Here is a 22788-nt window from a genome sequence, read left to right on the forward strand (position 1 = left end):
AAAGCCTTAAGAATTGTGCAGACAGTTTGTGTCTTCCCATCTCCCACATTAGCTCAAGAGTCACTTGAGGGCAGGGTAGTGGTCCTGGTCTGGTCGCCTGTTTCCAGATACCCAGTACAACGCTCTGCAGGACACCGAAGCCAGCACCAACCATGGATGGGAAGGGGGAGGTGGGGAGCATTAATTCATTCAATAGTATTTATTGAGCGCTTACTATGTGCAGAGCACTGTACCAAGCGCTTGGAATGTACAAATCGGCAACAGATAGAGACAGTCTCTGCCCATTGACGGGCTTACAGTCTAATCAGGGGAGACAGACAGACAAAAACAATAGCAATAAATAGAATCAACGTGATGTACAGCTCATTAACAAAATAAATAGGGAGCAGACACCCAGTCCAGAACCCTGTACGCCATAGGCACCCAGTGAGCGCCATGCATGATGGTAATACCCGGCCACTCGGCAGCCGATTTTCCAACCCGTCAGAAATCCAAGTACTCGGGATCTCTAGCCAGCCCGGCTTCTGCCTATGCTGGGTGGGGCCCAGACTAGTTCCACAGGAACTCGGGACAGCAACCCCCAAGCAGTGGCCCCGCTGTAAACTATAACCCTTCAGTCTTGACCCTTGGACACCCCGCTGGGCAGCATCAACCCTCCTTCCTGTCCTCAGCTCTGTGCCTGAAGCAGCGGAGGGGCAGGGTGACACCAAGCTCCCTGTGGGCAGGGAATGTGTCTGTTATATTGTACTCTCCACGCATTCATTCAATCATACTTACTAAACTCTCCCAAGCACTTAATATGGTGCTCTGCACATAGTAAAGTTTCAATAAGTATGATTGACTGAGGTGGACCAAGTTCAGACCTACTCTCAGGCCAGAGTCTGTCCCAAACAGGGTCTTATGTGGGTGGGAGTTGGGGGGGGGATGGGCAGTGGTGTCCTGGGGACCCTCAGGGCAAAGGAGGCTCCCTGTGGGCAAGGAGGAGGGATGGACATAGGGATACCAAGGGCGCGAGGGGGCAGGCCCACTGACCAAAAGTTCACTGAAAGCCAAAATGCAGTGGAAATGTTGCTACTGTGACTACTTATTCTAAAATAAGTTCTGAACTGAGATACCAGCTTTCTTGGGGCCTCAGGGGAAGACATAGAGACCACAGACAACTCTTCAGGGAAAATTAGCTTTATTGTGCATCAGCTTTTAGTAAAACCAGGTCAAAGGCATTGTGACATGCGCATCCAGCTGCAGGGTCGGCATTTCCCACCCCCAACCCCTCGGCAGGGTGACCCCCGAGGCTGCATTCCGCTTGTCATCCTTAGGGCCCTACGTCCTCGGAAATGTGATTTGATGAGGGGGGCACATGCCGCCTTTATGAGCAGTGAGTCGGTCTTCCCATCTGGGACCCCTGGGCCCCTCAAGAGAGATTTCCCAGAACTGAAGGATGCCGGGAGAAGCGATCTTCTCAGAGCTGGAAAATCTTCCTGATTACCAGCATCTGGATGGTTGGGCTTATTTTGGCAGAAGGTGTCCTCAGCCCAAACTCAGACATACACACACACACACACACACATATACTCTCTCTCTCACTCATTCTCTCCACCCACAGGCAGGATAAAGGAACCCACATTTTCAGGGATATGCCAGCCCCGAAACTTGATTCTTAAAATGACCAACTTAAAGTGCCTTATGACACAAGCCCTCTGGGCACCAATCTCCTCCCCTCCGGCCCTGTGTGGTTCAGGGGGCCGGCTGGCCGGCCAGACAGCAGGAGAGCAGGGATGGCAGAATGGGATCTGGAACGGGAATGTGAGCTACCCAGACGGGCCTCCTCCTTGCTTAGTCGTTCTCCAAGCGGCTGTAAGGGTGGTCTGAGTCCTGGAGAAGACCTGGGGGTGCAAGGGAGCACAGTGATCTCACCACCGGTCCCCTGGCTTGCCCTCGCTGAGTTTGTGGGGGGGCTCGGTGCTGTCAGGGCCAGTCCCCGGGCACTGGGTTTGCGGGGGGTATGATGCTGCTACTGCCGATCCCCTGGCTCCCCGCATTGGGGGCGTGGAGCCCCGACAGCCGCAGACTGCATCTTCCGACCCCAACAGGCCCCAGGGCCTGAGTGAGACTGGCGCCTGGAAAACCGGGACGGGATCCGGGACCACGATCCTGGGCCCAGGGTTGGGGGACAGGGAGCAGGCCAGGTGGACGCTGAGGTGAAAATAGACTGGGGCCTCTCCGCCAGGGGCCCCAGGGCTGGATGCCCAAGAGCTCTGGCATGCTCTCAAACTCCCCGTGGGAGTCCCTGTGCCTTCGCCTGGCTTCCTGCCACGATTGCTCTGCCCACTGGGTACCCCCAGATGAAAGCCAGGGGAGGGTTATTGTTGCCAGCTTCTCTCGGGAGGGTCGCCCTGCTGTGCTGGTCCAGGCCCACATAAGTTCTCCCTAGCAGGCCTGTGGCCCAGGGCCTTGGACACCTGCCCCATCCTCCAGGAGCTGCCAAGCCGGACCTGAGAGCCTCGAGTGAGACAGATATGTCCACATCTGTAATTTGTTTATATTAATGTCTGTCTCCTCCTCTAGACTGCAACCTAGGGGCAGGGAATGTGTTATGCTGTACTCTCTCAAGAGCTTAGTACAGTGCTCTGCACACAGTAAGCTCTCTATAAATACAGTTGACTGATTGACAAGGACTCCGTCCCATGCAGCGTGGCTTAGTGGAAAGAGCACGGGCTTGGGAGTCAGAGGTCATGGGTTCTAACCCCAACTCCGCCACCTGTCTGCTGTGTGACCTTGGGCAAGTCACTTAAGTTTTCTGTGCCTCAGTTTTCTCATCTGTAAAATGAGGATTAAGACCGTGAGCCCCATGTGGAACAACCTGATTACCTTGTATCTACCCCACCACTTAGAACAGTGCTTCGCACATAGTAAATGCTTAACAAATACCATCATTATATACCTATGCCAGTGTTTAGTACAGTGCTTGACGCAGCAGGAGTCCCTATGATTAGCACCATTAGGACATCGATGATGATGATGATGACAATGACGCTTACAGAACCTTTGTTCTGGCCAGTTCCACCCTTCCTCCAAGCCCATGGGAAAACTTCCAGGGGGCACCCTGGCAGGGGAAATGGCTGAAGAATATTTAGTTGTTTTCACTCTTATCCTTTGCCAACTAAATGCACGGCACAAGTAGCTCCGTGTCTTCCCAGCAAAATGCAGAAACCATGATCTTGTGCTCCTATTGTGTGCTGTCAAGTGCCCTGTCCAGTGCCAGGCAAGGCAGCAGGTGCCCGGTCCACTGATGGACAGGGAGCAGGTGTCCCGTACAATGCTGGGCAGATAGCGGGCACCCCATACAGTGCTGGGCAGATAGCAGGAGCTCTGTACATCACCGGGCAGATAGCAGGAGCCCCGTACAGCACCGGGCAGATAGCAACGCTCTGTACAGCACTGAGCAGGTAGAAAACACCCCATATAGCGCCGGGCAGGCAGCAGGTGCCCCATATAATGCCAGGTAGATGGCAGGTACCCCACACGGCACTGGGTAGATAGCAGGAAACTTGTACAGTGCAGACTGGCAGGAAGTAGGCACCCTGTACAACGCTGCGCAGGCAGCAGGTGCCCCATACAGTGTCGTGAAGGTGGCAGACATCCCATACGGCACTGGGCAAGCAGTAGGTCTCAAATACAGCGCTGGACAGGTGGTAGGCACTATTTTAAGCTCCACAAAGAAAGCCCCAGGCAGGTGCCTTGCAGGAGCCCACTCTGGTTTCTGAGGTGGGGAGGAGGTGGGGGTTTTAGAGGGCAGGAACCCAAACCGGTCTCCCCCAGGTAGAACTGCTCCGAAGGATTTTCCCCGAAAACAAAAACACCTCCTTCCGCCTTGCCACACCCCTGACTGGACAACGCCCGGGCCCCGCTGTGGGGGTGGAAGTAGAAGGTGGGCAGGAATAGGGGAGGAGATGCTAACTACTGGACAAGAGGCTCTGGTCCAGCATGGCTGCACAGCACTGTCATTAGGCAAAGAGACGAATCATAGCACCTTAGCAGCCACGGCGAGGGGGAGGCTAGGCCGAAGGGACAGTCGAGTTCTTCTGAACTCCTCGGGGGCTTTAAGTGGGCTAAGACCCACATGACTACTACTGCTTGTTCCCATTCTTGCCCACTCCCTCCTCTCTCAGGGAAAGGAAAATCCCAGCAATACTCTCCAAACAAAGACAGCATCCATGGATGGCTTAAGAACCAGCCTGCAGGCTCCCAGAGGACCCTGGGTGGAGGAGAGAGACACTAGTGGTGAATAATAAACATGTCATTAGCATTTCAATGGAGAGGGGGGCTGGCAGCTGGTGGGAAAGAGATTTCCTTAAACCCCTGGTCAGATGTGGCTGGCACCACTTACCTGTCCCCTGCTACCGGCGGCAGCAGTCAGTTAACAAAGCTTCTGCCACTTTGCCCCCCGACACTGCCTGCTTTCTTGCCCCCCAGGGGCAACAAGAGGGTAATAATAATAATGGTATTTGTTAAGCGCTTACTACGTTCCAAGCACTGATCTAAGCGCTGGGGTAGATACAAGGTAATCAGGTTGTCCCACGTGGGGCTCACAGTCTTAATCTCCATTTTACAGATGACGGAACTGAGGCACCGAGAAGTTAAGCGACTTGCCCAAAGTCACACAGCTGATGTGGCGGGGTTAGGATTAGAACCCACGACCTCTGACTCCCAAGCCTGTGCCCTTGCCACGAAGCCCCGCTGCTTCTACATTTTGGAGGAGCCCTAACATTTTGTAATCATTTTCAAATGCGACTGGGAGAGGTTTGATCGGCAGGGATACCCAGGTCAGGGGTGGGCGTGAGGGTGTCCGCTGCCCTGGCCAACAGCCAGGCAGCCAGATACGACGGGAGTCAGGACAGGTGTCAGGAGGCCTTAAATTCCTAATCTTTCGGTTACTCTGAGAGATCCGAAAGGAGGATGAAAACTGGCAAAAAATTGCCATTAAAAGTGTGGTTTTGGTCAGCCCTTGACCCTGAGGAGAGGGTGGTGGTGCTTAGGACATCCTAAAGTCCTCCCAGTCCATGGCCTCAACGTTTCAGGCAGCAGGATCCTCCTAGGCTTGGAGGCTAAGGCAGGCCAGCATAGGTGCAGAGGGCAAAGGACAGTTAATGGCCAGTGCTGGGCAGGCAGCTCCCAGGATGACATGGTAGGACATGGTACGAGGGGGCGGGGAAAGCTCCAGTTTAAACAATCGGCGTCAGGGCTTGGACATACCATATTTCTTGCGGATCTCGTCATGCTGTTTCTTCCTCTCATGTTTCCTGGGGAGACAAGGGGGAGAGCCTGTCACCTTGGAAGTTTTCCCCATCCAAACCCCTGGCCATCCAACTGGGCCCGGGCCTACACGCTCCGGGCCCAGGCTGGGGCCGGTCGGCCAGTCGTCCATCCGGCCGCCCCTCCCACAATCTGACGACCCAGGTCCGCGCAGGCAGGAAGCTTCTGCACAACCAGAACCGAAGTCTTTGAGCAGAAAACTGCTCATCAGGGTCATATTGATGAGCACAAATCCCACCGAGGCAGAGGAGAGGACCTGTCAGCCTCCTCCCAGGGATGCAGTCCCTGCTGCCAGGGAGTCCGTCCCAATAGAGGCACAGGAGAAAAATCCTCCCCTTTTCAGCAAACATGTGGTGGGGAATAATAATGTTGGTATTTGTTAAGCGCTTACTATATGCAGAGCACTGTTCTAAATGCTGGGGTAGACACAGGGGAATAAGGTTGTCCCACATGGGCTTACAGTCTTAATCCCCATTTTACAGATGAGGTAACTGAGGCACAGAGAAGTTAAGTGACTTGCCCACAATCACACGGCTGACAAGTGGCAGAGCCGGGATTCGAACCCATGACCTCTGACTCCAAAACCCGTGCTCTTTCCACTGAGCCACGCTGCTTCTCCTGAATCTTGAATCTTACTCAACTCCACAAATTTACACCAGGAGAAAGATTCCATAGCCTCACTAATGTATTTTTCAGTTTTGTCCTTGAACCACGAGGGTTGGAGTGTACACATTACTCTGGGGAAAAAGTCACTCCAGTTCATGTGTGTTTCTGTGTGTACGTGTGTACGTGTATGGAGGGGAGGAAGGAGGAACCGAGAGCATATGTGTGGAAAAACCCTAATGACTCTAGGGAATGTTGTGTGGGCACGTGTGAGGAACACTACCTGTTTTAAGGAGTGTTTTATGTGCATACGGGTGAAGAGCATTGGGTTTACTTCTGTGGACGAAGTATCCTGTAGGTTTTAGTAGATGACTTAATGAATGCCCTCTCAAAGGTCACCCATGATCTCCTTCTTGAGAAAGCCCGCGGTCTCTACTCCACAGTAATCCTCCTTGACCTCTCAGGTGCCTCTGACATTGTCGACCACCCCTTTCTCCTGGAAACATTTTCCAGCCTTGGCTTTACTGACACCATCCTCTCCTGGTTCTCCTCCTATTTCTCTGGCTACTCATTCTCAATCTCTTTGGCGGGCTCTTCCTTTGCCTCCCACCTCCTAATGGTGAGAGTCCCTCAAGGCTCAGTTCTAGGCTTTCTTCTCGTCCCCATCTACATCCACTCCCTTGGAGAACTCATTTGTTCCCACAGCTTCAAGTACGATCCCTATGCAGATGAGTCCCAAATCCATATCTCCAGCCCTGAGTTCTCTCCTTTTCGGCAGGATCGCATTTCTTTCTGCCTTCAAGATATCTCTACGTGGATATCTCACCGACACCCCACACTTAACGTGTCCAAAACAGAACTTATCTTCCCACCCAAACCCTATCCTCCCCGTGATTTTCCCATCATTGTAGACAGCACCACTATCATCCCTGTCTCACAAGCCCATAACCTTGGTGTTATCCTCGACTCATTTCTCACACTCAACCCACATATTCAATCTGTCACCACATCCCGTCGGTTCAATCTTCACAACATTGCTAAAATCTGCCCTTCCTTCTCCATCCAAACTGCTACCGTGTTAATCTAAGCACTTATTCTATCCCGTTTTCACTAGCGCATCAGCCTCCCTGCTGACCTACCTGCCTCCTCTTGTCCCTCCCCACTCCAGTCTATACCACCTCTGGACCACTCCAGTCCAGTCTGCTGCCCACATCAATTTCCCACAAAAACTTTCAGTCTATGCTTCCCCACTTCCAAGAACCCCCAATGGTGCCCATCCACCACGGCATCAAACAGAAACTACTTACCATCGGCTTTAAAGAGCGCAAATACCTCACCTCGCTGCTCACCTACTACAATCCAGCCCGCACACTTCACTCCTCTGATGTCAAACTTCTCACTGTATCTCAATCTCATCTACCTCACTGCCAGCCTCTAGCCCAAGTCCTGCCTCTGGTCTGAAAGGCCCACCCTCCTCATATCCAACACAACACCCCTCTCCCCAGCTTCAAAGACTTACACATCTCCTCCTCCTCATTTCCTCTTCTCCCAGTCCCGTGTGTCACCTTTGCACTTGGATTCGAACCCTTTATTCATCCCTCCCTCGGCCCCACGACCCATCTGTACATATCTGGAATTGACTTATTTATATTAGTGTCCGACTGCCCCTCTAATCTGTATGCTCACTTCGGGCAGGAAACGTGTCTACCAACTCTGCTACACTGTACTCTCTCCAAGTGTTTAGTAAAGTGCTCTGCGGAGAGCAAGCAATCAATAAATACGATTGACTGCCCGCCACAGAACAGCTGTGTGTGTGTGTGTGTGTGTGTGTGTCTGTCTGTCTGTCTGTCTGTCTGGGGAGGGAAAGTGTGAGAGAGCCTGCGGCCAACCCTCGAGGTTTGGGGCTTGCCTGTCCGCACAGTGACCAGGAAGACCGCGGGAAGTCTGGAAGGGCCCCTGGGGGGCCGGGGCCACTGTGCGGTGGGCAGTGTGGACGCCCCCGAGTCAGGCAGGTGAAGCCTCCTCCCGGGATGGGTGTCAGCCTTTTCTCTGAAAAGCTTGGACCGCTGAGCAAAGCCAAAGTCCCTCTGGGCCGGCTGATGCTGCAGGGGGGAAGGTGAGGTGCTGAGCGGGGTGGAGTGACCGGTCAGAGAGGGGAAGGAAAAGCGTGCAGTGCTGCCTTTCAGAGGACATGCAGGGAAGACAGCGTGTTCGGCTCCATTCAACGAATAAAACCAAAAGCTGCGATCTCGCGAAACCACGGGAGGGACGGCGACCCAAACAGTCAGGGAAAACTAAACGACAGACGGGGAATGAACGCCCTCTTGTGGGATTGGGGAGGAACACATGGGGGGAGAGGGAGAGGAGGAGGGGCAATCGTATTTATTGAGCGCTTACTGTGTTCGCAGCACTGTACTAAGCACTTGGGAGAGTACCATATAACAGTAAACAGACACAGTCCCTGCCCTCAACAAGCTTACGGTCTAGAGGAGAAGAAGGAGGAATAGGAATCGGAGAAACATTAAAGGCAGCAGAGTGAGAGCTACCCATAATAATAATAATGATGATGATGGCATTTTAAGCATTTACTATGTGCTAAGCACTGTTCTAAGCGCTGGGGAGGACACACGGTGATCAGGTTGTCCCACGTGGGGCTCACAGCCTTAACCCCCATTTTACAGATGGGGTCACTGAGGCACAGAGAAGTTAAGTGACTTTCCCAAAGTCATACAGCTGACAAGTGGCTGAGCCGGGATTTGAACCCATGGCCTCTGACTCCCAAGCCCGTGCTCTTTCCACTGAGACATGCTGCTTCTCTTCCAGTGATCTGCTCCCAAAAGGACTCATGTTCTCCACTCCCTGCCCCTGCCACAGTAACACTCGCTCACTGTCCAGAAGTGCAGACTTGGTCAAACCTGACCCGGGGCATCCGGCTCGTTCGCCGTGAATGAGAATGAATAGCCGGCTCTCAGCATAGAGTGAATGCTCAGTATATACCACTGACTGACAGACTGGCTAATGATTGACTGGCTCCTGAAAGCCAGGTTCCAAGTAAGTGAATAGGCTCCCCAGGCCCAGCCCTACACCGCTCCCAGGCCCCAGTCAGCATCCTCGATAGGGTTTCCCATTCCTGGGCTGAACAGCTCCCTCCCCGAGTCATGCTGTTTCCACTCTAAAGCCTCCCTCTTCCCTGCCACCAGTTGACGAGGGCATCCCTGCCAGCCCCAGGTTGGAGCAGGACTCTGCCCCTTCCCTGCCCTCTCCCAGCCTGACTAGGGCCCTCAGCACGGGGACTCAAAGCCCTAGCTACCCTCCCTGCCAACCTGTCACCTCCCGGCTTTCCCTCCACAAGGCACAAAATGCGCCCCCCCCCCCCCCAGGCCCCTGCAGCACTCAGAGAATGGCTTGCCCAGAGCAGGACCGAATCTGCATCCTATCACCACAAGAACTCTGAGAGATAGGTTTGACCCGGCCCATCAGGCAGGCAGACAGCCAGACAATGGACTTTACTGAGTGCCTACTGCATGCACAGCACTGGTCTAAGCGCTGGGGAGAGTACAATACCACTAAGTTGTTAGAAACAGTCCCTGCCCTCACAGAGTTTAATGCCTACTGAGGGAAGACAGACACTAAAATAAGGTAGATAGGAGGAAGGAGGAGAAAGGATGGAGAGTTGAATGGCGCACAGGTGGGCCCAAGGGCTGGGGAGTTGAGGAAATAGGGGGCTCGGGGCTGGGGTCTCAAGGCAGAAAGTCACCCTTCTGAGTTGTTACAGCCCAGACAGGAAACCCCCCGGCCTCATCAGAGACCTCGAGTGAGCAAGGCAGGGAGTCCGGCCGAGTCGGCCTCTTTGGGGCACAGGGTACCAGCACCTGACAGAAATGGCCAGAAAGCCTTGAACAAACTAAAGCCCTGAACAAACTCCCATCCGTCTCCTGAATATGGGCCCAAGTGCCACAGGAAGGGTGGGAATCAGGAGGGCTGCACCGGAATAAGGAAGGAGGGCAGAACGGATGGAGGAGAGTAGGATGTTTAGTAGGGTTTTAAAGGAAATGTGGTGACACGGTTTGGCAAAGTGGAGGACACAGGGATGCCCTGCAAAGAGGAAGGGACAGAATGTCCAACCAAAATGAAGATTCTGGACAAAATGGCCAGCTGTTTTTCTGTCTCAGAGAAAGAAATATGCCCGTGTCAAAGAAATGTGTCAGGGTAGAGATCAAAGGCTGCCAGATCAGCTGTTTCAGTGGCCAGTCCACATGGAAGGGGTGCAGACCTGGACCCACAGAGATGAGTTAAGGGCCCTGAAAACCGCCATATCATCCCAGGCCTCAGTTGGTCAAAATGACTGCCTGTTTGGCAACAGTAAAGTGTAAGGAAGGGGGCGCTCTGAGTGGCACCTGGTGTGAAAATGGGGCTGGGGAGCTCTGAACAGTACCTGAGGGGACTCTAACGAGACCAACTCTCCCATGGTCCTTCCCTCAGGTGAATCTGCATGTCGGGGGGAATGGAGAGGGATGGAACACGTACAGGAAGACAGATGATCAGGGGGTGCCAACCGGAGAAATTCCTCCGCTGGAGGTAGGGCCCCCCGGCTCCAGGTTCGACAGCCCCTTGCTCCGAAACACTTTGCGCACACCTACTTTGTGATCCGATCAAGGGCAAGGGGCACCACAGGGTTTCAGATCAGATCTTACCGCTGAAGGGACTGCATTCTTCGCTCCTCTCGCTGTCTGGTCAGTCTGTCTTCATCGTCATCCAGCCTGGGGAGAGAAGCGAGAACCCAGCTCACGCCAGCCTCCAGAGCCGCCCACGGGAAGCCCTGACGGGGGAGTGGTGGGAACGGATGAGGGGAGCTGGGGTTGGCTGGAGCCCTGAGGCTCGGCCGGGGGAGCGGCCGGTGGGTCCCTAGGGGAGCTGTGCAGAGAAGCGGAGCGGTGGACTGGGAGTCCCTGGGTTCAGCACACCAGGGACTGGAAAACAAGGTTCTCTGCAGACCTAGTTTGAAATCCTGTGATGCAACTACAGCTGGTGAAAATATCAGTTATCTGGGTCTATCCGGAGAGAGGGTCTGAGTGGTCCCTAAATGACAAACTGCAAATTCAGACGTGCTCTCACGGGGTTGAGGGGGTAAGACGGGACGGGATGTCTCGCCACTCCTCTGAGCCTCGGCAGACAATCCACGGAGGGGCGAGACTGCCTAGCTGCACCCAGATGCTTCCTGGGCCTTCTGGGCTTCCAGATCTAAGAGCTTCAGGAGGGACTCTGGTATGGAGTCCCAGAAGTCCCTTCACAGCTGGAAGGAGCCGTGGGCACTAGGCACCAGGATTGCCCTTGGCACCCCACCCGAAAGACAAGCTGGACATGTCCGGGTTCTACCCAGCCTCTTCAGCCACACCCCCCCATGGGTGAGCTTTACCCAACAGGGATGTCTTACTCGGGGACAGAGATCATGCTTGCACAATCAATTGAGGGTATTTACTGAGTGTTTAGAGCTCTGCGCTGTACAGTTGGCAGAGAGGACAATAGAGTGGGTAGATACGGTCCCTGCCCTCGAGGAGCTCTGCGCCTCGTGCAAGAAGCTGACGTTAAAATAAGTCACAACCGAGGATGAGTCCAAATATGTCATGGGGCTGGCTAGGCCAGTTGGCAGCGAGAGACGGGACTCACCTCCTTGCCCGCTTCCGGCAATAGCAGCAGTAGCAGCAACAGATAGTCACGGACAACAGAAGGATCCCCACGATCACAGAAATGGCAATGACCAGTGCCTCCAAGTTGACTGCAAAACAACCAAGTGCAACTCCTTCAGAATGGGAGCATATCTCCCCCGGTGACCCGTGGTTCCTTTCCACTCCTCCTCACCCCAACCCCAAACTCAGGAAATTTCAGAACCCCTCAAAGGCATTCAGCTCTCACCTTAAACAAGAGTGAAATCCTACCGAATCTCCCTACTCGGCTGGTCTCCAAACCCTCGTCGTATCACGGTTCCACTGTTGTATCGGTCCCCTCGCTCTTGGCCAGATTGTCATTCAGCACCCACTGCTTCCCACCCTTCACATCCTCTATTCTTTACTCCACACACACCCCCCAGCTCACTTCCCCAAACCGCCCTCTTGCCTCTCCAGGCCACCACCCCTCCACCTGGAACTCCCTTTCCTCCTGACCAAATCTATCTGACTTCAAAATCCCACCTCCTCCGAGAAGCCCCACCCTTATTATTTCCCTACAACCTCATCAACCTCAGTCCCAACACCCACCTTCAGCACCCCGGTGCTTACTCCTGTCCTCGACACTCATGAATGTCTATTTATTTGATCACAGGCAGAGTGGCCCTTAGGAAAGTATAGGCCTAGGAGTCAGGAGACCCAGGTTCTAGGCCCATCTTTGCAATCTGCCTTCTGGGTGACCTTGGGCAAGTCACTTTACCTTTCTGGACCTCAGTTTCCTCCTCTGTAAAATGAGGACAAGATACCTCTACTTAATGCATCAATTAGTATTATTTACTGGGCCCTTACAATGGAGAAAGCACTTACTAAGAACGCAAGAGAATATAAGAAGTAGAAATGATTACTGCCCTCGAGAAGCTTACAATTTGGCTAGGGAAGACAGACGTTATAATCGATTACAGGTGGAAGGAAGCAACAGAATATAAAGATATGTACATAAGGGCAATGGTTGAGGAGAGAGGGGGACGCCTAGGGGAGGCAGAAGTGCCAAAGTGGCAGTGAGGGTGATAAAGGATTAATAAGTGAAGGCTGCTTGGAGATGTGATTTCAAAAGGGTTCTGAAGGTGAGGAGAGCAGTTATCTGCCAGATTTGAGGGGAAAGCGTACGAGCGGTGGGAGAGGTGAGAATGAGGCCCAGTAGGAGAAGTGGGATGTGGCAGAAGGACCTCAAGGATGACTGTGAGGGAGAGAGGCTTCTGCAGGTGGGGGAGACGAGCACAAGATGATGTTTCAAAAAAATGCACAGTGAGGTATGGGCAGAAGAATGTTGAGGCTGGAGGCAGGGAGGTGGTGTGTTAGAAGGCCAATATACTAGTGGAGTCAGATATGTCGAGTGCTAGGAACCGGTGTGCTGGCAGTTTGGATGGTGAGGAAGGAGTGGATTCTAGAGATGTGACCACAGAACCCACAGGATTTAGTGACTGACTGAATCCTTGGCGGAGCTGGGGTGGGCGGGGGAGAGAAAGAGAGCGAGAGAGAGATGAGTCAAGGATAATGCCAAGGTTTTGGGAAAGATAGTGGTGGTGTCAACTGGGATGGGAAAGCTAGATGGAAGAGAGGATTTGGGAGGGAAGAGGTGGTATTCGATTTTGGAGCTGTTCAGCTTGAGGTGCTGGGGGCCACCCGTGAAGAAGAGATGTCCTGGAGGCAGGAGGAAATACAAAGAAGATTGCAGAGGACTAGGTCAGAAAGACCAAGGTGCAAGAGTGTTTCCAGGACAAGGGGGTGGTCCACCGTGTCAAAGGTAGCTGAGAGGTCAAGGAGTGGATGCCCTTAGATTTGGCCAAGAGGAGGTCAGTTTCGGTGGAGCAGAGGCTGCGGAAGCCGAACTGCAGAGGGACAAAGAAGGGTTGGGGGAAGTGGAGGACATGAATGGGGGAAGGGATATGGGCTTGGATATATGGATGATACCGTGGGATGACGGGAGATATTGAAAGCAGAGGGAAAGGAGCCAGCAGAAAGAAAGTAGGAGAAGAGGGCAGTCGGTCAAGGAGGGAAAAAGAGTGGACACAAGGGCTTTTTTACAAAGGCAAAGGCCCGGGGCTGCAGGGGCTCAGAACGTGACTCTGGAAAATGTGGGAATCTGCCATTGAATCCGGAAAGAGGAGTGCGGCTGCTTTTGTGGGGTCTGGAGGCGGGTGGCAGCGGGCGGCAGCCGCCGGCCAGAGCGAGCCGGCCTTGCTGTGCCCCGACGAGCCCCAACGTGCCCAGGTATGGTGGCCCTGGCGTGCCACCCCCGATATGCCTATCCCAAAGTGCCCCGATGCGCCAGCCCCAACGGGTTGGCTGAGGAACAGACGAGAACTCACTCCAGCAGGCGGCCCAGCGAGTGTCCGCTAGCGGACACAAGGAGGAGGAAGGGAGGAGGCTGCTCACGGGGTAATCCAGGCAGGTTTCCTTGGTGCTGCACCACAGGCACTGTGAAGAGGAAACAAACACCCACGCACATACACACACCGCCATCACAGTGAGGCCAGAATAAACTCACAACCCTTGTTGTTACCACCCCCCCACACACCCCATCCCCCTGCCATCAATGCAACACCCACACCCACACCCCTGCCATCACTGCAAGGCCACAAGGAACACACAACACTTGTTACCAAAAACACACACATACACACCGCCATCTCTAAGTTCAAAATGAACACACAACCCTCACCATTACCACAGACACACACACACACTGCCATCACTGAGAGGCCAGAATGAACACAGACATCCTTTGCCGTCACCACAGACACCCTCCCCTCTCCCCTTGCCCCCTCCACTGTCCAGTCCAAGTGTAGCCTGGCGTGGGGACAGCCCGGGAGCACTGGGGGCGGGGGAGACCAGCAGTGACTCCACTTCCCTTTTGGTGGGTGGGGTTTTTTCCACGGTCACGAGGGGCCGGCAGCTCTAACCCATGGAGCTTCACGCTTCTGGCTCGAGGGGCCGATCATACCGGCAGCCCCCGTGCCCCACTGTCCGCAGCCTCCCCACCCTCTTGGCTCTGACCACGGTTTGTTGTGGGGCAGGGGGCGCGGGGAGCGGCTCTAGGCTCCCGCTGGCTAAGGGCCCCAGCGTATCATGTTGGCCAGAGGGCCTTACTGTAAGCAACCCAGCCCGTGACACTCACACAGTCCACAAACAGGCCAACTATGACAGACTCCTCGCCGGCAGTCACCGGGAGGGAGGGGGCAGGGGGCAGACCCCGAGGGGACAAACAGGATCCTCAGACTGGGGCCTCTCAGAGTTGCCCAGCCTGGGAACCCACAACTTGTGGGGCACAGAGGACAGCTTTCTCCCCCATTAGAGTATAAGCTCCTGGAGGGCAGGGAGTTCCCCGAGGGCATCTAGTGTGGCTATAGACTTCCCTCTAGACTGTAAACTCGCTAAGGGCAGAGAATGAGTCTACTGTTCTACTGTACTCTCCCAAGCATATAGTAGAGCGCTCTGCAAATGGTAAGTGCCCAATAAATACAAATGACTGACTGCTCCTTGGCACCTGGGTTACAGCTCTGGAATCTGTCCTATCCTCTCTATCTAAATAGCTAGCATGCTAATCCAAGCATTGGTCATTCCCACCTTGATCAATGCATCACTCTCCTTACTGACCTCCCTGCCTCCTATCTTTTCTCACTCCAGTCCGTACTTCACTCTGCTGCCTGGGTCGTTCAGCCCACGTCTCCACACTCCTCAAAAACCTCCAATGGTTGTCCATCCACTTCTGCATCAATCAGAAATTCCTTCATCATTCCATCAGTCAGCTCACCCCTCCTACCGTAGCTTGCTGATCTACTAAAACCAAGCCCACACACTCTGCTCCTCTAAATGCCAAACTTCTCACTATACCTCGTTCTCATCTACCTCACCACTGATTGCTTGCCCACGTTCTCCCTCAGGCCTGGAAGTCCTCCGCCTTCATATATGATAGACCACCACTTTTTCCACCTTCAAAGCCTTATTAACATCACATCTCCTCCAAGAAGACTTCCCTAACTTAAGCCCTGACCTCCCCTACTCCCTCTTCCTTCTGTGTCGCCTATGCACTTGGATCTAAGCACTTGCCCCGCAGCGCTTTCCTACGCTTCCATAATTTATTTTCATATCTGCCTCGCTGTCTAGGCTTTAAGCTTCTCGTGGGCAGGGATTGCAGCTACCAACTCTGACATGCTGTACTCTCCCAAGCATTTGATGCAATGCTCTGCCCACAGTAGAAGCTCAATAAATACCATCGATTGATTGACCAGACCCTCTGCCCCAGCCCAGGAGGGCACCCTCCCCTGCCCCAGCACTCCTCGACTGATATTCTGAGTATCCTTCTTATTCATTTTTGCATCTTTCCAAACTCTTGCTCTGACCAATTCTTACCAACTGCATTTTTCTTCCTGCTCCCATGGTTTGTTAATAACTAAAACCCCTCTGCACTGCCCACTGCCCTGGCCACTCCTCGTTCCAATCCCTCACCAGAGCCCTGCCTCACTCCCCAGTGGACCAAAGGATTCTAGTATAGAAGTGGGGGGAGATGATGGAGGAGGTGGGGGGGGTGGGTAGATGATGAAGGAGATGAGGGGGGCGGGGGGAAGAGCTGATGGAGGACGTGGGGGTTGGGGGGGAGGGGTTGGGAAAGTCACCAGTAGTCAGGGTCGGAGAGTGAAACCACTGAGGCCTTCAAAAAGTGAGAAAATGATCACAGGAAGTACGAAATCCAAAACATCAATGCAGCAGTAAATGGAGGCCAAAGAAGGAAATCTCTGAATCCCACGAAATGTTCCATTCTCTTTGAAAATGTATGCTGGATGTTCATATTCTAGGGAAGCATGGGTTCAGAGGAAATGAGCGCATGAATTGAATCCCACTTTCTGTTTAGTGCTGCCAAACAGCCTTACTGTTTAGTTTCATTCTTTCCTCTTTTCCTCTCATTTCAGAAGTGGGCAGGGGGGCAGGGGGACGGACGGGGCAGTGGGGAGAAGGATAGGGAGCCCTGCTCAAAAATGGAAGAGGCTGTCATTTATCCCTGTTCTTCCTCCTGCTTTCATTCTTTGTAAATTCAGTCTGTCCACCTTCGCCCCCATTAGACATTGAGCTCTGACTTGTCTCAGTTCGGCTTTACTAGCCTCATCAGTCAATGTTATTTACTGTGTGCTCACTGTGCCCACAGCGCTGTCCTAAACATTGGGGAGAGTATAACAGAGATTAAGTTGATGAGATCCCTGCCCTCAAGGAGCTGACACTCTAAGCCCTAGTGCTCAGTATGGTGCTTTGCCTTCAACAAGTACTGCTGACTGACAGGTTAATGATGAACCGTTGTGCCTGCTGTGGAACAATCATGAGGAAAAACGACTTGCTGCAAATGAAAGGTAACTTACGGAGATGTTTCTTAGACAGTCTTCACATGACTCCTTGGAGAAGTTGGCACAAGCTACAAAAAAACACAGGACCCAACCTGACTCCCAGTAGCAGCACAGCTCACCCGCTACCGGATCCTTCCTAGTTAGGCAAAGCCCCCAGGGACATTGGCCAGACCTGGGCTCCGGACACTAGCCACACCAAGGCTGCAGATACTGACCAGGCCGGGGCTCCGGACACCGGCCAGACCAGGGCTCCAGACCCCGGCCACACCAGGGCTCCCATATGGGGCGGTGGCCTGAGGCTGCCAGTACCCAGTGCAGAGGGATGTGGGAAAGACGGCTGAAGTGCCCAGAATGTTGAGCAGGTGGAGGGGGTGACCATGGGATGGCTGTTGCCAAATCCTGCTGCATCACGAAGAGTGACTCCGGCCGGGGCCCCCGCCGTTCTGGGGGCAATCAGTGGTTAGGACTCCCATGCCCCACCTGCTCACCGGACACTCAAGGAAGAGGGACCACAGGGTTGCGGGATCCCCCAGGGGATGTTGTTGAGCCAGACGTGTGACCACTCTGACCACACCACTATGTCAGGGATGTCATGGCTCACCACATCAGCAGCCAGTGTCCCCATGGGGGGGGACCCCAGTCCCCCAGTCCACAGGGCCCCAGGGCAACCCTCCGCTGCATTCTCTTTGCCCCCAGTGGGTCAGCTGACCCCTGTGTGGCTCCGCCTGCACCTGGTTTAGACTGTAAGCCCATTATTGGGCAGGAATTGTCTCTATCTGTTGCCGAATTGTACATTCCAGTGCTTAGTACAGTGCTCTGTACATAGTAAGCGCTCAATGAATACTATTGAATGACTGGTGCTGGGAACCTGGTGCCCACCTTCCTGGCAGAGTGGGTCTGACGGGCGCCAGGCTCCGGCGCCTATGGGGAGTGTGGGGGTGATGTGGTGTGGTGCCAAGTAGGAAGATGCAGGCGTGGTCAGAAGTGTTGTGAACACGCATTCAATCGTATTTACTGAGCGCTTACTATGTGCAGAGCACTGAACTAAGCGCTTGGAATGTACAATTCGGTAACAGATAGAGACAATCCCTGCCCACTGACGGGTTTACAGTCTAATCGGGGGAGACAGACAGACAGAAGCAGCGTGGGAAGCAGCGTGGCTCAGTGGAAAGAGCACGGGCTTTGGAGTCAGGGCTCATGAGTTCAAATCCCAGCTCTGCCACTTGTCAGCTGTGTGACTGTGGGCAAGTCACTTAACTTCTCTGTGCCTCAGTTCCCTCATCTGTAAAGTGGGGATTAAGACCGGGAGCCCCTTGTGTCTACCCCAGCGCTTAGAACAGTGCTCTGCACATAGTAAGCGCTTAACAAATACCAACATTATTATTATTATTGTTACAGAAACCAGCTCCGTGCACCACAAGGCCGGGTGCTGCCCCGCTGGGACCGGCAGTCCTGGGGACCTCCCCCCCCCACGCCCCACGAAGAACCCTGCATCATGGCGTCTGGGGGAGGGGAGAGGCAGGAGGGAACGCAGATGTGGGCAAGGGGCTGGTCTTCTTTCCTTCTCTGTGCCCTGCCTCCCTTGACCCCCGTGTACTGCCCAGTCCCCTGAGGAGCGGGAGGCGAGGCAGGAGGAGAGGAACCAGGTGGGAGAGGGGGGTCTAGGGTGGGGTGGGAGGGTGAGGGGCCGGGTGAGCCCCCGGGGACCCTCCCCAAGCGGTTCTAGAAGTCCCGGAATCGGCTTAAATCCAGACCGATCCAGCGCTCGGCCCAGTGCTGCGCACACAGTGAGCCCTCAGGGAATACCACCGGCTGACGGGGTCTCGGCCGTCCCGCTTCCCCGGATCCCCGACCCAGACCCTGGATCAGGCAGACAAACAGACAGTCAGCCTCAACCGCCGGAGGAAGGGGCGGGGAGAGGACAGGAGGGGAGAAGGAAGGGGAGGAGAAGGGGAAGAGGAGGGGATAAGGAGGGAATGAAGAGGGGAGAAGAAGGAAAGAGGAAGAGGAGGAGAGGAGGGGAAGAGGAGGGGGAAAAGGTGGGAAGAGGAGGGAAGAAGAGGAGGAGAAGAAGGGGAGGGGAAGGGGAGGGGAAGGGGAAGAAGGGGGGGAGGAGAGAGGAAGGAGAGGAGGGGAAGAGGAGGGGAAAAAGGGGGGAGGAGGGGAAAAAGGGGGGAAGAGGAGGGAAAGAGAGGGGAAAAAGGGGGGAAGAGGAGGGAAGAAGAGGAGAAGGGGGAGGGGAAGGGGAGAAAAAGGGGAAGAAGAGGGGATGGGGGGAGGAGAGAGGAAGGGGAGGAGAGGAGGGGAAGGGGGGGGAAAAAGGGGAGGGGAAGGAGAAGAAGGGGAAGGGGAGGGGTTGAGGAGGGGAAGAGGAGGGAAGAAGGGGAGGAGAGGAGGGGAAGAGAAGGGGATGAGGAGGGGGAGAAGGGGAGGGGCCAGGGCTCGACTCGGCTTCATTTTCCTGGTTGGAGCCCGGGCCGCTTGGGGGCTGCCTACCCCACCCTGACCCCTGACCCTTAACCCCGGCGCCGCGGGGGAGGGTCGAGGGAGGCCCGGGGGCTGGGATGTAGATGTGTGTGTGTGTGTGTGAGAGTGAGAGAGAGAGAGAGAGAGAGCTGTGGATGGGGAAGGCGGGGCGGGAGAGTTGTTCCGGGGCCCCTTCCTACCTGGGCCCGGAGCAGCGGCGCAGGGTTCGGGCGGCAGGAAGAGGAGGAGCGGGAGCAGGGGCAGGGGCAGGGGCGGGAGCAGGGGCGGCAGGAGGAGGGCGGACAGTGCGGGGCACGGCCGCATGGCGCACCACGCTCTGCCCAGCCCGCTCGGGCCCGGCTCGGCCACACCCAAGCCGCCCGCCCGGGGGGGAGGAGGGAGGGAGGGACGGACGGACGGACGGAGGGAGGGAGGGAGGGACGGACGGACGGAGGCAGGGAGGGACGGAAGCAGGGAGGGACGGAAGCAGGGAGGGAGAGCGGGCGCTCTCTCTGCGCAGGCGCGGTGGGGTCGTGGGGGCCCCCTCCCCCGTCCTCCCTTCGGTGAGCGCGCCCCCTGGCGGAGAGGGGTCCCGCCGGCGGCAGGAAGGGCGGCCCCCGGACAGTTGGGGAGGCCGGAGGTCGGGGCCGACAGCGCGGCCTGGGCCTGGTGTGTCCTCAACCCGCCTCCGACGCTTGTCAGCTCCGTCACCTCGGCCCAGTCCCTTCCCTTCTCCGGGCCTCAGTTCCCTCATCTGGAAAACGGGGATGGAGCCGGTGAGCCCCACGTGGGACGGGGACTGTGTCCAGCCTGACATGCCCTCTCTACCCAGCGCTTCGTACGGTGCTTGGCACCTAGTAAGCGCTTAACAAAGACCACGATGATTATTATTATGCTCTGTGCCGCCGTTCCCTCATCTTGGCACATAGTGAGCGCTTAACAAATACCACCATTATTCTTCTCCGTGCCTCCGTTCCCTCATCTTGGCATTCAGTGAGCGCTTAACAAATACCACGATTATCATTATTATTCTCTCTGCCTCAGTTCCCTCACCTGTAAAATGGGGATGAAGACAGGGAGCCCCACATGGGACAACCTGATGACTTGGTATCTACCCCAGTGCTTAGAACAGCACTTGGCACATAGTAAGCGCTTAACAAACACCGACGTTATTATTATTAAAGCTGAGGGTATGGACTTTGATGCAGAGGCCGACGGGCTACCGCTGGAGGTCTTTGCGGGGTGGACCCGTGGACTAACTTTTTAGGAGAGCTCATCTCCTCCAAGAGGCCTTCCCAGACTGAGCCCCCATTTCCCTTTGCTCCTCTTCCCCTTTCAGCACTGTGCTTATTTGTATATACTACTTATTACCCTATTTATTTTGTTAGAGGTGTACATGTCCATGATTCCATTTATCTTGATGATGTCTTTGTTTTGTTGTTTTGCTTTGCTGTCAGTCTCCCCCGTTTAGACTGTGAGCCCGTTAGTGGGCAGGGATTGTCTCTGTTGCCAAATTGTACATTCCCAGCCCTTAATACAGTGCTCTGCACATAGTAAGCGCTCAATAAATACTCTGGAATGAATGAAAGCGAGCTGGCCTAGAGAGTGAAGTGGGGATTGGAGCGGGGAGAGTCGGGAGGCAGGGAGGTTGGCCAGGAGTTGGATACGGTAGACAGGGCGCAATAGGATAAATCCTTGGATCGGCAGTTTGGATGGGGAGGAAAGAGAGGATTCTAGTGATGTGGCAAAAGTTGAGCTGACAGAATTTGGTGACAGCCCAAATACGTAGGTTGAATAAGGGGGGTGGGGGTGAGTCGAGGATGATGGCCAGGTCACTGGCTTGTGGGGTAGGGAGGATGATGGTGTTTACAGTAATGGGAAAGATAGGGGGAGGACAGGGATTGTGTGGGAAGATGAGGAGTTGTTTTCAACATGTTAAATTTCAGGGTTTTTGGGTTTTTTTTAAATGGCATTTGTTAAGCACTTACTATGTGCCAGGCACTGTAGTAAGTGCTGAGGCAGATACAAGATAATCAGGTTGGACACAATGCCTGTTTCACATGGGGCTCACAGTCTTAATCCAGCACGGCGCAGTGGACAGAGTTTAGGCCTGGGAGTCAGTAGGTCATTCAATCCAATCCTTTCATTCAATCCAATCTGTCGCCAAATCCCACCAGTCTCACCTTCACAACATCACCGAGATCCGCCCTTTCCTCTCCATCCAACTGCTACCACGTCAGTACAATTTCTCCTCCTATCCTGATCAGATTACTGCATCAGCCTCCTTTCTGACCTCCCAATCTCCTGCCTCTCCCCACTTCTGTCGATACTTCACTCTGTTGCCCGGATTATCTTTCTACAGAAACGTTCTGGGCATGCCACCCCCCTCATCAAAAATCTCCAGTGTTTGCCCATCAACCTCTGTATCGAACAAAAACTCCTCAATTTTGGCTTCAAAACTCTCCATCACCTTGTCCTTTCTTAACTCCCTTGGCTCCTTCTACATCCCAACCCACACATTCCATTCCTCTGGTGCTAACCTTCTCCCTGTGCCTCCATCTCATCTGTCTAGCCACCGAACCCTGGCCCACGTCCTGGCCTGGAATGCCTTTCCTCCTCAAATCCATCAAATAATCACTCTTCCCCGCTCCAAAGCCCTACTGAAGGCGCATCTCCTCCAAGAGGCCTTCCCAAACTAAGTCCCCTCTTCCTCAGCTCCCCCTTTCTTCATCACCGTCTCGCTCCCTTTGCTCTTCCCAACACTCTCCACCCCACAGCACTTATATATCTATCTATATATAACGATAATTCTACTTATTTATATTGATGCCTGCTTACTTGTTTTGCCGCCTGCCCATGAGCACACATTCTAGCTGCGGGGAGACAGACATCAAAACAAATTCCAGATATATACATAAGTGCTGTGGGGCTGGATTGCGGGGGGAAGAGTAAAGGGAGCACATCAGTACCACATATAAGGGAGTGGAAGATGAGGGAAAGTGGGGCTTAATCCGGGAAGGCCTTTTGGAGATGTGCCTTTGGTAAGGCTTTGAAGGGGGGGGGAGAGTAAATGTCTGGCAGATTTGAGGAGGGAGGGCATTCCAAGCCACAGGGGCAGGACATGGGCCAGGGGTCGGCAGCGAGATAGATGAGATCAAGGCACAGTGGGGTTAGCACAAAAGGAGTGATGTATGCGGGCTGGGTTGCAGGAGAGAAGCAAGGTGAGGTTGGAAGGGGCAAGGGGCTGGAGGACTTGAAAGCAGTGACCCACTTCCCATATGGCACTGCTGCTGCCTCCAGAACATAAATCCCCACCCGTGGAATACATTTGGTTTGAAGAAAAGCAC

General features: G+C 54.4%; 1 protein-coding gene across 1 annotated transcript; it reads right to left on the minus strand.

Moving 5' to 3' along the window:
• Positions 1–1163: 1163 nt before the first annotated feature.
• LOC114813830 (pituitary tumor-transforming gene 1 protein-interacting protein-like) lies at positions 1164–19873 on the minus strand. Its single transcript, XM_029071152.2, has 7 exons — positions 19642–19873; positions 16991–17043; positions 13949–14057; positions 11584–11692; positions 10611–10676; positions 5254–5300; positions 1164–1883 (listed from the first exon to the last, which is right to left on the minus strand). The coding sequence occupies exons 1-7, from the start codon at positions 19763–19765 to the stop codon at positions 1834–1836; spliced, it is 558 nt and encodes a 185-aa protein (XP_028926985.1). The 5' UTR covers positions 19766–19873; the 3' UTR covers positions 1164–1833.
• Between the last annotated feature and the right edge of the window lie 2915 nt (positions 19874–22788).

This window comes from Ornithorhynchus anatinus, chromosome 8 (assembly GCF_004115215.2).
Source record: "Ornithorhynchus anatinus isolate Pmale09 chromosome 8, mOrnAna1.pri.v4, whole genome shotgun sequence".
NCBI classification, from domain to species: Eukaryota; Metazoa; Chordata; class Mammalia; order Monotremata; family Ornithorhynchidae; genus Ornithorhynchus; species Ornithorhynchus anatinus.

Coding starts and splice junctions, on each gene's coding strand:
- LOC114813830 (XM_029071152.2), bottom strand. CDS start 19,765: ATGCGGCCGTGCCCCGCACTGTCCGCCCTCCTCCTGCCGCCCCTGCTC. Junction 14,058..16,990: donor ACTGTCTAAGAAACATCTCC/GTAAGTTACCTT, acceptor TCCTCTTCACAG/TGCCTGTGGTGCAGCACCAA. Junction 10,677..11,583: donor TGCCGGAAGCGGGCAAGGAG/GTGAGTCCCGTC, acceptor TTCTCTCCCCAG/GCTGGATGACGATGAAGACA.